The sequence below is a fragment of the Rissa tridactyla genome, chromosome 8, assembly GCF_028500815.1.
Source record: "Rissa tridactyla isolate bRisTri1 chromosome 8, bRisTri1.patW.cur.20221130, whole genome shotgun sequence".
Lineage (NCBI taxonomy): Eukaryota > Metazoa > Chordata > Aves > Charadriiformes > Laridae > Rissa > Rissa tridactyla.
The window spans coordinates 37,041,987-37,058,367 of NC_071473.1; the positions used below are offsets into that span (position 1 = coordinate 37,041,987).

Below are 16,381 nucleotides of genomic sequence, written 5' to 3' on the forward strand. Positions count from 1 at the left end.
TTCAGAACCCACAAGGCCTGTGTACAATAGTATAAATGGAATATAGTCATGCAGATTGAGTTAAGATCCTTTAAAAGATTAGATGTGTTTAAGTAACAGACATTGATGACTAAAAACAAAGGAAAAAAAAAAAAGGTTGCAAGACAGTAAGAAGCAAAATCAACACAGTTGTCTCTCTATGTATTAGTACACATGATAGCCGTAAAATCAGCAAGAAAGAGTTTCCCCACAGTCTTGACAGCTGTTATCTTAGGCGGAATTTTCATTACTTCAGAATAAGCCATATGTACTTTATTTATAAGTGTTTGAAAAGATAGCACAGAAATCTGCACCAAGCAGAAAACTGAAGTAGAAACGGTAAAATAAATGGATTTGATTCATAATAACAGAAATTATGAGACACTTACATGAGAATATACTCATATAAAGATTAAGTACTTCTCAGGAGAAAGCCTCTATTGAAAAATAGGGATGAAAATTTCTTAGCCATATAGAAATCAATTACAGGGAGAGAAGTATAAATACCAGAGTAATAGTTGACTATCAGCCTCTAAAACGTACTATGTGTAGCATGAAAACTAAGGAATCAAACATGTATTGTTTTATAAGGATTAGGGAGTTATAATCAAATCAACAGATAATGTTCCTGATTCTGCAGCAATATTATTACACTGACAGAAAACTAAAATTATGAAAATATGAGAAAGTATCACTTGGCCAAGCAATTTTATATTAACACAAAGCAATTATATTTTGCAACATTGTAAGGTACACAGTTCTTTCTGAAGAAAGCTGGGTCGGCCAACATCATGCCTGAACTAAAAAAGCTAATGTGTACCAGTATTAGTTTGCTTTGAAAGAAAATTTAATATATTTCAATTGATTTTTCTGATACTGGAAAGAACTAACCTGGCAGTCCCCAGTTTATCTACAGCGTCTTAAGTATTCATCCTACGCTGACAGCTCCATTATTTTCAGCTCTCACACAGAAAGCCATTGTGAACAAGCACATCGGTCAAAATTGTTTTAGCGTGTGATGCTGAAATATCATTATTAAACACTATTTAAGAAATGTAATTGTTTATTTGTCTTTACATTTTCAATACACTCTTATTGTACAAATGGTTATGAAAATAAATTACACTGTTCAGACATTCATAATGCTTTTCATGACATGTACAACATGAAGCAAGAGAAAAGAATTGTAAAATAGGCCCTGAATACTAAAACATACTCTAAAACAACGGATTAGTACTCTTCTGCTGATGAAAAAGACTTCTTCCCTGAACCATCAACAATATTAACAAATACACTACACAAATTTTTTCATACTGAAGTCAAAACAGTACTCAGGAAACGTATCACGTTGAAGAAAAGTGTCAAGACAGATTAATGTTCATTGTTCTATACACAGCACAGTTGTTACATATTTGCAGTGATTTTAAATTGCCTACCTTTGCTCCCACATGACTTGCAAAGACAACACTTACCCTTGAAGAGTGATGTGCTCTTGGGAGCTTTCAGCCCAACTTCCACTCAGCATAGCAGCAAAATAACTAGATCTGGCACATAAAATGGCCCTGAGAGAGAAAAAGTAAACATTATTCCACTAGATACAAATATTTATTATGAGACTCTTTGATAACATTGACTTAAATCTTTGCCCTTTATGCATTAAGGTGTCATCTGTATACTGCATGCCTTTTCTTCCACTATGTTTGGAATTTCAAAACATGCTAAAGAAAAAAAACCCATGTTCTACATTTCTCAGTTAAACCTTGTTCCTAGTATGACTCTGACATTCACACAGAGGAAGTCAGTATCACAAGCATTTTCCTTTTATATAATATAAAATTGCAAATTTATTTCTTCTGTTTTATTTACCAAATAACAGTAAATAACCTTGTTTATACAGCTCCATTTTAACCAAATAACTATATCCTGACTTTCTTTTTATACTACAAAATGTGTAATTATTAAAATAGAGAAGGATAAAACTTCTCTTACTTGAAATTGGCCAGCGCATCTAAAAGTCAAACAAACTTGATACTAACATATGATACAACAATATCATGTGTGTTTCCAGCACTATTTGAGAAGAGCTATCAATTACTTCTTTTTAGACTTATTACCCTTGTTTATTTAAAAGGCACAACTGGCCATAAAGGAGCTGATTTGATTTACTACTACTTCCATCAAAGGCAATAAAGAAAGACCAGACCAGTAGTCTGTGTAGCTCAGTATCTCCACCACTAGCAGAGTCTTCAAAAAAATCAGATGAGAAGACCTTTGCAACAGGAGCTTCTTACGGTGGAAGCGGAAGGGCAAAAAGGAATAGAAAACAGTGGATAAAAACTGCTTTATGGTTTCAATCTTCCAGATTTACAACCAGTTATAGTGTTAGCCTTTGTATATCTTATCTGGGCTACTGCAACCGTAGATAATATTCTCATATATACAATTTTTTCCTGACACTTACTAAGCTTCCTATTATTTATAGAATTACTTTATAGTGTGCATTTCCTGTGGCAGAAAAAGAAAAGTGTTGTATTAGACCTGAGAATCCTTTCTTTTACATGTATCTGTTGGCTTTTAAAGTGTTTCAGAGCATTTTGCGTAGGAAGAAGTAAGAAGAATGCTATTTATGGTCTCTTTTCAAGTCATTATATATTCTGGAATCTCATCTCTCTTCCCTCCTCCTGCTTCAGAAGTCTCAATACTTTAAATTAGGAACTTCTTGCACATTCCTCCTGTGATTCATCCAGCAGTAATAATAATGAAGCTTTTACAGAATGTTTCCTATCTCAGTGAAATATATCCACACATAAATGGGTACTACATCACAGCTTTGAATATGTGAAGTTCTGAATAAACACACAATCTTGTTTTTATAAGACCCAATAACGCAGTATCATGGAGATATGAAATACTCTATCTCCAATTTTGCCATCCTCTTCCAAATAAATTTTAGTAACAAACAGGGCTATATCAACTGCAAGGACATAGTTCAAGTGATATTTCAAAAGCTCATTTTAAATAAGATGGCTGCTCAGTAAAATATGGACAAGCATGTATTACCTAAATATACATTGATAAAATTTTAACTTATAAAATATAAGGAGATACCAAATGAATTTGAAGTAAATTTATCTGTGCTTGCCTACTGTCATGGTTTGTACCACAAGTTTATTACTGAACAAACTGACTTGCTCCACTCGGAGCTTTGTAAGAAAACACCGCAGCAGTAGGAAGACGTAACTTGGCAGCTCTCTCAGAGCACTGCTGCTCACACTGTGAAGTCTACTGGAAGTTCACAGGACTTCATGAGAAAGTAAGGAATGCTCAGATAAGTGGGTGTGAGAGGGTGAGGGCTAAAGCTGTCGCCTGTTTGAGAACTTAAAAAAAACAACCTTAAAATAAATCAATCATACTGGCGCTTTCACCACAATTATACCCACAGTTAGATTTTCCTTGTTCGCTCCTACTGTTCACATGATGCAGTACAAAAGCAAGCAAGTCTTGTGCCTGTTTCAGAACATCCTTGTTTTCTCTATGATTTACTGCCGTATTTTTTGATGCTGGTTAGACTAGATACATTGCTCCAGGCAGTAAGTGGCCTAAATTAAAGAAGATCTGCTGATAAAATCTTTTTGTTGACTTTCTTTTTGCATTAAAATATTTGTTTCTCAGAGTTATGGACCTGAGAACATGTCATCTTACAGTGTAGACCACAAGAGAAAAACATGCCTAACTTCACTACATTCTGGAAATTTAGTATATATCCTAATTCTATTATTTTAAAAAATAAAATAACTCTCACACACACTATTACGACGTGTCTTCTGTCATAACCCCCCCACACTAGTTTTGTACTGAGAAAAATACTAAAAATAGAGGAAGATTTTTTATAATCTCTGTTATTTATATACTCAAAGGGAACAAAATACAGGCTGTCTACTTTGCTATCTCAAGTGCAAACAGACTCATATCAAAGGTACAAGGAGTGGTATTGATGCTTTAATTTGGTTTCCCAAGCTACAGAAGTCCAATAAGCCAAAGTTGTTAAATGGTCTTGGACTTTAGATCTTATAAAGGCTGATGACAATCTTTACGTCTACATGACTGAAGTAATGAAAGTAAAAAAATCACATTCTGTATGCACAGATTTTGAAGAGAAAAAAATATAACTACTACTCCAGAAATTTTCTACCTGTATGCTATTCAGCATTAATAGTTGAATAGTTTATTAATAGGTTTTTCATTTTTTTCAGAGAGCATATTATTTAAAAAGAAGTTAGCAAAGACAACCTACACTGTATTTATACATAAGTATATACTCATTGTATGGTTTTACAATGGAAATCTTAGAAGTGCTAAAAACACATTTGTATTCACAATAGTTGCCGTTACTGAAATAAATAACTTTCATTGCTATCAAAGTACGGCCACTTTGCACATAAGACCTAAACAAATATTAGTTCACAGCTAGATAACAGCACGAGCAGTAAGTTTCTACAGACAGACAGTACCGGCAGCATTTTATACTAGAAGGATTTTGGTTGAAAAACTTTACAGTAAATACTTACGTACCTGTGAGCTTGAAAAACTCTGCCTTCTACACAAATATTAATATCCGGACAACAGCACTTCTTGTAGAGCATCATTAAGTCTTCTCCTAACACAGATGCAGCTTCTAGTTTGCAATTACCTGCAGATGGGGAGAAATAGCTATTTTCACTTTGTGCAATGTAGACTAGACTATTGACAGTACACAGGCAACTTAAAATATTTGAAAAGAAGAATCTGACATAATGAAGATTTTCAATATTGCATATTCAAGCTAAAATTTTCCTGGAAAAGTTTCCAGACCTCGCATTTTACTTCTTGTTTTGACTTACTGGAAATTTGACCAATGCTTCAGATTTGATATCTATGTAAGAAGTGCTACAGTTACTCCTTCATAAGAATATGTACCCAGATCGGATTTTCTACAGAGATCTGGCATCTCTGCATCAAAAAAAGTAGACTCTGAAGAAGTTCAGGGTCATATAGTGCTACAAGCTTCTGCCCGAACAGATTTGTTGTTTTATCCTGTCTTACTGACACAGCTGTAGCAGCCAACACCTCTGGTGTAGATGCAGTTACACATTTCCTCGTGTTACTTATTTCATTCACAGCTGTCATAGGGAAGACTCTGAAAGATTCCAAAATCCTCATAAAACAACTAGTGTTACTTGCTGGAAGAGGAAAGGGATGGAGAGTTTCCTTCTGCTCTGTGTAAGTCTTCATGTGGTGAGGACTCAACTTTGCTGTGTTGCAGAGAAAAGATGGGACACAATACTGATGAACATGCCTGATGCCTGGCAAGCCCCATCAGATTTATTGTGCTACCCATTGGCCTGGAACTGCTCCTGCCAAACTTCTGCTGCAATTCATTTTTTTGAAAGTGTGAGAGAATGAGGTAGATCATAGCAAAGAATATCCACGTAAACTATATTATAACAGCAGCTTTAATCTTTGCCTGCATTTTTACATCTGTATGAGTCTTCGTATAATTATTTAAAGGAAAAAAAACAACCCACCAAAATAAACGAAAGTGTAATTCCAAACCTACCTGTAGGGTCATTGTTGCTTTCTGCATCGATGGCTGCTTCTGGAATTTCCTCTTCAATACACGATGAACAAGCAACTTCTTTCTGCACATCTCCACTTGGAGTATTCTGATCAACAGGCGCTCTTTTGCCATCCCCAAGACAATTTACGTTTGTTTGAGTGTTCTGAAGAGTAGCAGTGTTGTTTTCTTGTATTAATTTGGGTTCCAATACTTTTTTCATCATAACCAGCTCCTCAGCTTCAAGATTTTTATCAGATGAATATGCAAGCCTAGAAGATGACACTAAGTTTAATCTTGTAATTTTTTAATTGATCAAAACAAAGAAGAAATTACATTGTTCTTGTCTAACAAAGTTCATGACCAGAAAACAAAAGCTGGACTCTACAGTGCTTAATAATAAAAAGCCTCCTTTTTAAAATTGTATCTCTGGAAAACTTATTTCTGCAATGCTTCAAAAAGCATAAACAAGGATTACAAGTAAAATGTAATATCAGATTAAAAGGAACAAAGGTTTCTTTCCCCCACTTTGCTTTTTTAACTAAAGAAACTTTTGTCTGCTCTTTATAGCTCATCTACCAGCAAAAGCAGAAGCAAGCTGTATCGGTAATGACCGATTTATAAATCTTAGTATGACCAGGAAAAGGCATTTGATTGTCCTTTAATATCATCAAATTTCCAAACCCAAAAATATAAAAACCTTCTAACATCAAGGTTACAAATACAAAACCGTAGGAATGCTACAGAGATATAAATGAATGGTATTAGAGATATAAATTTTAATTTCAAAGGAAGTGCTTGAAAGCATGAAGATCTGCAGTTAAGATTACCCAAGAGCTTTCACTTTGCCCATGTGGTTATTCCTGCTTCCCACTTTCCCATCTGTTTCACCAGCTTATTTTTGGCTCAAGATCTGGAAAGGCTAACAAAGCCTGCAGTCTCTGACTGCAAAGATCTCATATTTATAGAAAGATACTGCACTCCAGCAACTTAATGGAGCCTTAAAAAGTCAATGTGAACAGATAACATGCTGTATCAGGGGTTTCATACCACATAGATGAAGTTAGCAAAGTTTAACAAAGAGTTACAGTTACTTTGGATTTAGTAGACATGTACTTACGGATCTGCATTTAGTCACTCATTCCATGGCAAAGAGGCTTTATTGTTAATAGTGGAGACATAGTAATTTGAGTATGCTATTTGAACACCGTCCTCTAAAGGCACAGAGAAAACATACAAAAGAAATCATCTTCCTTCTTAAGTCCTGTATTTAAATGATTGAGTTAGGTAGGGTTTGTTTTTTTTTTTTTTGTCTGTGAGATACAGGTTCTCACCAAGAGAGAATGAAAAGAAATGAGAATGTAGGGAATGAGAATTTTAATATTTTATTAGATTTTGAAAGCAAGGGCCAGGAAAACATTTGCCAGAAGTAATAAAACTTCACATTGAAAGAGTAAGATTGGTGAACCCTCTTTACATGGGTTTTTTACATGGGTTTTTAAGGTTATTGTGCCTACATCCTACATGTGCTTTCAGAACTCCTAACCTGTGAACCTGGCCTGACCATCTATTGCTTTTCCTATTTATAGTACTTCTGTGTTTTACAGCTCTATGTCAGTAGGACTCAAGAACAGAAATTCAGAGTAGAAACCCACTTAACCTAGATATTTCAAAAGCTCCACAGAAGTATTCTGAAGGTTTGTCTTCAAGTAGTTTCTCTCAAGAAATGTCACTTAAAGTCACATAGACAATGCCACTACTAGACAAAATCCAATCATTCCCACTTTACCTCCTCATCTTCAGCGGATGTAAGCAAATACCACAATTACAGAAGTAAACTGGAAACACATACTGAATGTGAAAAACTGCAGGAAGATCCCTAGTAAGGGTCTGCTGAAAGAAAACTGCCACTCATAGCATGTTAGGTTAAAGTCGCACTGGAACTTTACTTACCTTTCTGTTGCTGCGAAGCTATTGCATATTCAACATGTAAAGACAGTACAAATTGACTTGGAGAGGGAAAGAAAATCAACGGCAACAGATACACTGCTTTGCCATAAATTCATTATTTTAATATTCTTGCTTACTTTCTGCCAGTAACTGAAAAACATATCCATAGGGAATCTGATAAACTAGGCAGTGAGGCAACAACCTCCTGTGAATCCTCAGCGTATTTTCAGATAATCTACAGAAGAAACCTCAGGAATGCAATTCTGTTATCACTAGGGCTTAAATCAATAAAAATGGCACCCTTACCACAACTAGAAACTCCGTAAATAAAACAAGTGGCATGTTGTTAAACAAAACTAAGTAACTGGTTTCTAGATCAGAAAAAGTTATTCTATTCAAAATAAATTTTTTTTGTGTAAAAAGTCAAGAAACCTTGATCATTTCAGTTAACATTTAAAATCCAGCCATAGTCCTGAATTTATTACTTCCAGAAACTCAGCAGAATATCTGTATGTTAGAGTCCTGCTTAATAGAGGCTGTAAATTTACTACTAAAAGACTCATGGAAGCATCTATTATTCTGCTTCACAGAGAGCAATTATGTTTTTAGCACATGTTTTACGAATTTTCCTTCATCTCAGTTAAATCTCATTAGATGTTTTTTCCAGAATGGAAGATTCTCCAGTTTTCTAAAACCTGTTATAGAAAACTTTGCTTGGCAACACCCTTTATTTTATAGGCTCATTTCTAAAGGCAGAATTAAGTTTTTGAGACTGCCTTCTACGGAGTATCAAATGGCACCTTCCTGCATAAATAAAAGCTAGGGAAGTCTTTTATCCACAGCAAAATGCATAGCCCAGACCTTGAAGCTCAAATGTTTTTGTGATAATGTAAAACCATCTCTTTAAAACACAGTTGCTGTAAGAAACCAGGCCCCTTACTGCAGAATTATGGTCTGAATAGTTTTTACCGTTCCAAACCTCTTGAGTAGGCATCATTCAATGTGACACCTTAGTTTAGTAAGTTTAAGTGCAGAAGGTGACAATTCTATAAAGTTATAAATTTCTTCTTTATATCAGATAGAGGTATCATCAGGAGGTGTTAGAGCTTAATCAGTTTTGAACTGACTTCAGTATTTACAAGAAAGAAGTTTTCACAGTCATCTGAACAATCTAAGAAGGCATAAAAATGTTCCAGTTCTCTGAATATCCCTAATGATGATCAGGAAAGTACTAGATTGCACTCACTGTGACCAAACAGCTTCCTCGAATACATAAGCAGTATGGAGTTATTTTGGTTTTATAACAACATGTAGCTTTCACAGCCATCTCAAAACACACCTTGAAGAAAAGCATGTACTTTGTGGGTAGTTTGCAAGCTACTAAAAAAACATCAGGTAGCCCAACCAAACTTACTTTTGTGCAGCCGAAGATTTCATTCACAGTTTTGTTTTTAAAGCTGTCCTGAATTTATCTCTCCTCTCATTCTACACCACTTAGGCTAAATTCTTTGGGAAGTTTCTCAGCCTTAGAGCTCTCTTTAAGGCCCAGCTATTTCTATCAATTTTAGATGCATGACTCCACACACTCTTGAAAACCATATGGTCTCATTAGACAACAATTAATGCAGTTCTGTTCTCAGAACAGCCACAAAGCCAATACTGACTAGAATCAGAGAGATGTTTTGCTGCTTACTAAAAATATAAAAAAAACACGATCACTAAAACATCCTAAGATAATATTTGGGTCGAAAAAGAATAGAAGTACAGACGTCCAAAACAGGATACTACTTTGGTAGTGTAGAAGATAATACAATTAGTGAAAACAGACAAAACAAATTATGTTTTTATTTACAAGTTGTACAGATGCTATGTGTTGTTTTCAACAGAACTTGGTATAGCACATACCAAAACTTCAAGCAGTAACTAGATTAGCAGTGACATATCTTCAGTAAACATGTAAATTACCATATTATACAGTTTTACTTAAACAAAGCTATGTGTTATCACAATTAAATACCAAAATAGAAAAGAGATATATTAACTTTTGTTAATAAAGATAACACTGAGAATGTAGGAAGTCTCTGAACCACCCCCTGCCCATGGTTTTAATACATTTGTGTCTTTAGCAAACCCAGCTGCAGCCAAATACTCTCATGCACTGCATTTAACCTTGGTGGACTTGCAAAAATACTTCAGCAATACACATATAGCAGTGAATCTTTGTTAGTGCAAGTTAGGCATGTCATACACGTAACTTCAACCTACCTTAATCACTTAAGATTCTTCCATTTCCCTTTAGATTTGCTAAAAGAACTGCTTGATTTTTGCAGCTAAGATGGTTATTTTAACTTAATTGATTTCTTGAGATGAGTATTTCAGTAAATTTCTTCTCATGAGATACAATATCAGCTGCTTTGCTGCCTCACACAGCTGCTGATTAAATTTTCTGATTCCTTGTGAAAGCTAAGCATTCCAGCAGAAGAAGAATCTGGCCCTTAAGCAATCATGGTCCCCATGAAAGGTTTCTACCCATTTCTCACATATATTGATTTTTTTTTCTTGAGGCATAAATCCATGACATTAAGATAACATGTTTTCCAAAGCAAGATGTTAATATCACACACATACCAAATATACTGCAATTTGACAGTTTAGCTTCTCAACTTCCTCTGAGAAATTGAGATTAGATATAAACATGGATCAAAAAAAAAAAATCCAGTATGAAGAGAGACAAATTCATTGTTTCTGTGTATGTGGAAAGGAGATAAGGTCGCCATTGTTTGGCATATGTTTAAAGCCTTCATCAAAAGAAACAAGGCATCATGGTGAAAGCTTTCTTCCCCCAACAGGATATAGCATAAAATCTAAAGTACAAGCTGCATGTAGCATCTTACTTATTTCTCTCCCTCCCACCTTCCTTGCTTAGCAAAATCTCATTATTCTCAATGACTAGCTTAGCTCGTATTTATAACCACAACAAACTAAACTGGTGCTGTAGTAACAGACCAGAGAGTATGATTATATGAACAGAAGCCATTAAATTAGAACAGCTCAGCTATTCAGAGGAGCAAATTCCTTAATCCCTTAAATTGGGCAATAAACACTTTGGATATCAACTTTCTCAGTTTTCACTGTTCACTGGAGATAAGGCTTTACAGAGCATTTTAACTTTCACAATTCAGGATTTATCATTTCACAAAGTTTAAGACAGTCACATCCAAATTTCCCATGTTGCCCGTATCTATAGGGTGGGGTTTGTTAATGCTATTTGTTTTGTGAGGGATGATTTTTTTCAGCTGCATTGCATTGTTAATGCAAGGGAAAGGATAGTTGTTGAGCCATACAATGCACCCGCATGTGCCACAGAAAGCCCTTTTTGCGGTTAGCTTGTTTTCAAGTTACATGAATCCGTCACTCAGAGAAGATATTCCTTACATGATAGGGTACACCACATCAACAGGCAAGAGCGAAAGGAGGATAAAAAGGGAAGGATCATATCAGCATAAACTGTATAACCCACAAAATTTCAGAACGTGGGAGGCATGCTATTCTTCTGAAATAGAGTGGTCTGCAATCATAACCCACTAGAGAGGAATGCAGAAGCCTAGATATTAAAGGTAAGATTGCTGAGGTGTAAGCATAAAGGAATTCAGTGTACATGAACAGAAGTCATTTTTGTTTCCTCCAAAATAGCCAGTATCCCATGGGGACTATGACAGTCTAGCAATCAGTAAGAATAATCTCACACACAAGTTGTTTACGCAAATGATTTCCCTTTTTCACTACTTTGTAATCCACTGTTATGGAACTGTATGTGGGAATTATATTTAAACAACAAATATTCACAAACAAGTTGTGCTGTATCTGATGCAACTGCTTTATGAAAGACTCGCGTGCAAGAGAAGGTCAAGCTGAAAATAGAACTAAGCCATCATCTTTTGTAGCATCAGTCTGATGTCACATGATTTTAATAGGTACCCCACCTTCTGGCTTGGTTCCCCCCCGACCCCACCCCCACCCCGCATACAGGGAAAGATTCTGACAGGCACGAGCAACATCAAGACTGCAAGAGCTGTGACTAAGTGACAGATGAAACTGGATGCTGTAGGGTATCTCTTGTATTAATAGCAGTTACTACAGCCTAAAATCTATTCTACAAAGGAAAGGTGTGCATAGTCTACAGAAAGAAGTTACTGCCGTTGTGCTGTCTAGGAGTTTGCCTTCAAGAATGTTTTCATCTGCACTTAAACTAGATGTAGCATCCTTCTACTGCCTCATACAGAACTGTACAAACATAACACGGTCGAAGCTTTGGCTGGTCTATTTTGAATCAACTGCTGGTGCTGCAAATTAACCCCCGTGGCAGTAAACGTCACAATGACAATTGTATTCCTTTGTATTTGATCTGTATTTATTGCTTTTTAACTGGATCTGTCATTAGGTCCTTCTCTGTCCTTCTTTAAATCCAATCCCTTTAATACAAATATCAGGAGACAATAATAACTGTATTTTTATTTCTAAAGCTATATTTTTCCGACTGAAAGGGTAAAAGCAGTATGCCCCTCAAAAGGCAAGATATTAACGATCTAGTGATCTGTGACAGAGTATTGTCCTTCAGGGGTGCTAAGCTGGTCGCTTCTCGAGGCAGACTGCAGAACCCTGCTTGAGCAGTCATCTCCTGCCATACTTGCAATCATTGACCCTTTTCCAGTTGCATTATGAAAAGTGACAGAAGGCTATTGGAGGGCAGAGTCAATATTACATTAGCTTCATTGGGCAAAAACGTAGGATGAATGGTGTCTACAATAGGGATGCTGCACTTCTGCTGACCAGCAGTATCCTGCTGGTGTCCTCAGACAGTTCAAGTATAGGGAGGGAAACAAAGCAGTGCTCCGTTGTTCATCTATTTCGTGCTGAGGCTATGCAGAAAGATCAGCATGAAGTTCACCATGTCCTCCATCCTGCTCAAAACTGCTCAGAAGTTTGGCAAGAGGAGATGCACAGCCTTCAGCACACGAGTGACATGTAGCCTACATCTCTCCCGATTAAGGGAGACAGAGGCCCAAAGGAAGTATGTCTCACTGAGATGCATGCCAGATATAGCTTGTGAGAAAAAAAAAATCCCCAAATCCCCAAGGAAAGATTATTTTTACTTGGGAAGCTAAAATAAAAGCTGAACACAAACAGGAAAAGGAATGAGATTTTGTTAGAGCTCTGATGGACTCTTCAATACCACACTAGTATTCCACTTTTGTTCTACAGAGAAACAGCATTTATAAGCAGAAAACTTAGAACTTTGGTAGAAGACTACAACTTTCTCTTGGGAGCTTCAACTGCAGCCACAGATCTTTGTTATGACTTACCATGGTGATTCTCGTGCTCCAAGAACTAGGCTTTCAGGCAACCTCAAGCTGTAATTTAAGACACTGTTTTGGATTTGTGAAAATCTAATTCATTTGCATCTTAACAGTAAGAAACCACTGAGATTCAACAGCTACTGATATTAGCAGAAGTCATCGGTCCAACAACGAAAATAGGCTCTTTTCAGCCAAAGATGGTTCCTTTCCTTGGTCCAAAGCAGTTCACCGTGGTCAAACTCCAGTGCATTCTATGACACACATTTTCACAACATATGCTAGCTTAAAGGATTCAAAAGCTGAAGTATTAAACAGCACTGAAGACTAAGTTAAGAAAGGCCAACCATCTTGCAAAACGCACTTCATACATAGCTTAGAATATATGGGGACGTTCATTTGAAGATTCTAAACTCACACTGAAAAGATAAAAGGTTTATAATCAGACGAGCTGTTCTGAGTTTAAAAGTGCTTTTCAATACCATGCTTTTTGGAGAACGTGCAGGACTCTAGGGATCATTACTTGCCTTCCAGCAAACAAAGACAAAATTGAAAGCAATATCAGTGAATTGTAGCCATATTAAGTGCTTACATTAGGAAAACAAAGGAATGATATGACAGTATATAAATAAATAAATATCCCCAATAATTATTTTCCAATTTCCAAATTAAAATTATTGTGAATTTTTAAAAGTTGCACTGTCATGCTTCTGCATAAAAGTCTTCTATACCACCATGTACATGAATGTGAAGCAAATTAATGAAAACGAAGTAATAATGGAGCTAAGAAAGAGACAAGACAAAAGCCATGCTGTTTTGTTTCTTTCCGCCTGTTTTGCTAATGCTTCTGCCAGACTTTGACAGTAACCTAACAAATGCCCTTTATCAGCCTGTTCCACTGAACGTGTTTTAGATACTACTCTCAGTTCAAGATGTTTTCCTTCATATTTCTGATAACTTTAGTTACCCTGAATACGTATTTTTAGCCATCTGCTGCCTTATTTACAAATTTAAGGAGAGATCAAGTGAAACCAATAGGGAGAGGTCAGCCTAGGTTATATTTTAAGCACTAAAACTTCAAAACTGCAACACCTTCCCCTTCCTCTTGCCAACACTCTCAAGACTTTGGCAGTGCATACATTTTCTTGGCACATCCTGAATTCATCCGAAATCCCGGAGTGCTATCGCTCCGCTCCTCTGCACGCCCCAAAGTGCCAATTGTTTCTAACATCGGCCGTGTTTTATAGAAGAGAGGTGGCACCACTAAGATCAGCCCAGTTTTACAGAAGGGAGGTGGCACCACCACAGCTTTGCTTGAGAAAAGGAAACGCTGCTCTGTTTTTTGAAAGAAGGATCGCAGGCACTTAGAGGCAAGGACGACTGCGAGGTCTGGTGGCGGCACCAGCCCATACCCCTGATGTACTCACCCACAGTTCGGAGCAAGATGAGCGAGGTGCCAGAAACAGGCTAATAGCTGGCAATGGGAAAACACGCCGTCCCTCGCACCTGGTCCCTGGGGAGCAGCCAGCCCATGTGCTGCACCAATGGTGCCACACGCCACCCACTGGGATCCCAGTTCCGCCTTTGGCCCAGGGTGTAGATCAGTAGGACTTCTGCGATGATCCCACAGTTTCTAACTGTGTGCATCCTCCTGATGCCTCTTCATCTCACTCGATGAAGTTCTCCTACGCTTCCAAACCCGTAACTTTTTTCTTTTTTTTAATGTGACATTACAGGGGTTTTTCATTAGGTAATGTTGTTAAACAACGGTATTGGTAAGCACAGAGAATTTTGAAGGCTACATTCAGGATTTTTGCTGTGTTTGCTCTCGTTCTATTACAAAGCCTTTACATACCATAAAAACCACGCTACGGCAGAGTTTACTCGTGCATCGTCAGCAGCAGAGCAAAATAAGCAAGTTAAAGTCCTCCGCAAGCGCTGCAGGAAGGCTACGAAGACACTGCTTTGAAGGGGAAAGCTTTAGAACAGGTGTTAACACCGGGGGAAAGAGAAGAGGAGGAACACAGGAGGGTCAGCGCCGCGGACAGGGTCAGCGCCACCGACAGGGTCAGCGCCACCGCTCCGCCGCCCCTGCACTCACCGCAGGAAGCGCCGGAACTCGGCGGGTCCCACGCCGTCCAGCCACAGCACCCCGCGGGGCGGCCGCCCCCGGCCCAGCCCGGCGAAGAGCCGGGGGGCCCGCGCCAGCAGCACCGCCCGGTGCGCCCGCAGCGCCGCCTCGCCCAGCCGGATGGTCACGTCGGAGCGCGTCCCCTCCGTCAGCAGCCTGCGGGAACCCACCGTTACCGCCATGCCCCCGGCCCGGAGCCGCTCCCTGACCCAGCCCGCCGCCCCGCGCCTACCTGTCGAGGTCCTGCCGGAGCTGCTCGGCCAGCGCCTCCTTCAGCCGCTGCCGCTCCACCGCCGCCGGACCGGGGCCCTTCGGCGGGGCGCCGACACCGCAGCGCGCCATGTGCCGGCAGCCGCTACGCTCCGCGCTCGGCGCGGCGGCAGGAACGCGGGGCGGGGATTGACGGACGGTCCCTTAGCGACGGCGCCAGAGGGGCGGCCCGCCGTATTCACGAAAACAAGCGGGGCGGCGCCCGCCTTCCCGCCAACACTAGCGGCGCCGAGAGCCCGGGGGCCGTCTCCCAGCGGGACGGGGGAGCCCCGCGGTGCGGGCTGCGGCCCCTTCCCCGCTCCCTCTTGGGGGCGGGGCCAGGCGGAGGCCACTGCTGGCCACGCCCTCCCCGGCGGGCACCCCTGCGGCGGGGCGGTACCGCCGTGCGGAGGGGGCGTGGTCTGTTGAAGGGGCGGGGCCTGTGGAAAGGGCGGGGCCGGCCCCGCAGACCTCTGGCTGCCGCGGGGAGGGCGCCCCCTGCCGGCCGACGGGCGAGCCCCGGTGCCCCCCCCCCGGGCCCTCGTAAAGACCCGTCTCTCCCTGCCGCTCTCTTACCGAAAAGCGCCTGGCTTTCCGCTGTCGCCCGTTACATCTCCACCTGCTGCACTTCGCACGGGGAGCAGGAGCCGGAGCTCCGGTGGGCAGCTCCCTGTGGCCAGGCCAGGCGGATGATGCTCGGGAAAAACTGTACTCCCCAGCAATGGCTTTCTTGATCACTTCTCGACAATTTCAGTCGATAAATAAAAAGATACTTGAACGGTGGGTACCAGCCATGGATGATGGAAAAGGCGACATCAATACCATTAACACGATACTGAGGGGACTCTTCCTCAGATTCTGCGAACTCCAGGCAAGGAAGCAGAGTGCCAGCCACAAGCTAATTCCTGGCTGATGTCCCCCCTCCGTCATCCTTCTTGTGAGCATTACTTTAAGTGAGATGTTGGCAGGGGCTGCGCCAAGGACCTGTGTGAGAAACTGTGGTTCAAAAGAGAGGACATGCACAGCAGCGTGGGACTTGCTGGGACCCCCCAATAATGGTCAGCTGTCTTCTACTCTTGGTGTGGA

At 39.7% G+C, this 16,381-nt stretch overlaps 1 protein-coding gene across 7 annotated transcripts in view; it reads right to left on the reverse strand.

Moving 5' to 3' along the window:
• The window catches only part of BTBD8 (BTB domain containing 8), a 43,183-nt gene extending 27,559 nt beyond the window's left edge, over nt 1-15,624 (reverse strand). For 3 of the 7 annotated variants that reach the window (XR_008468139.1, XM_054212413.1, XM_054212412.1), the window contains exons 1-6: nt 15,279-15,624; nt 15,017-15,202; nt 12,925-12,972; nt 5,615-5,883; nt 4,591-4,708; nt 1,491-1,580 (exon numbers count right to left, since the gene is read on the reverse strand). Coding sequence is in view for 5 of the 7 variants with exons in the window: in XM_054212413.1 (XP_054068388.1) it covers nt 1,491-1,580; nt 4,591-4,708; nt 5,615-5,883; nt 12,925-12,972; nt 15,017-15,202; nt 15,279-15,388 (821 nt within the window). In the remaining 2 variants the exon portion in view is untranslated. Of the gene's footprint in view, nt 1-1,490; nt 1,583-4,590; nt 4,709-5,614; nt 5,884-6,731; nt 7,033-12,924; nt 12,973-15,016; nt 15,203-15,278 lie in introns of those variants that run through there. The other 4 variants (XM_054212415.1, XM_054212414.1, XM_054212416.1 and 1 more) reach the window with 3 other exon arrangements.
• Nucleotides 15,625-16,381: the final 757 nt, after the last annotated feature.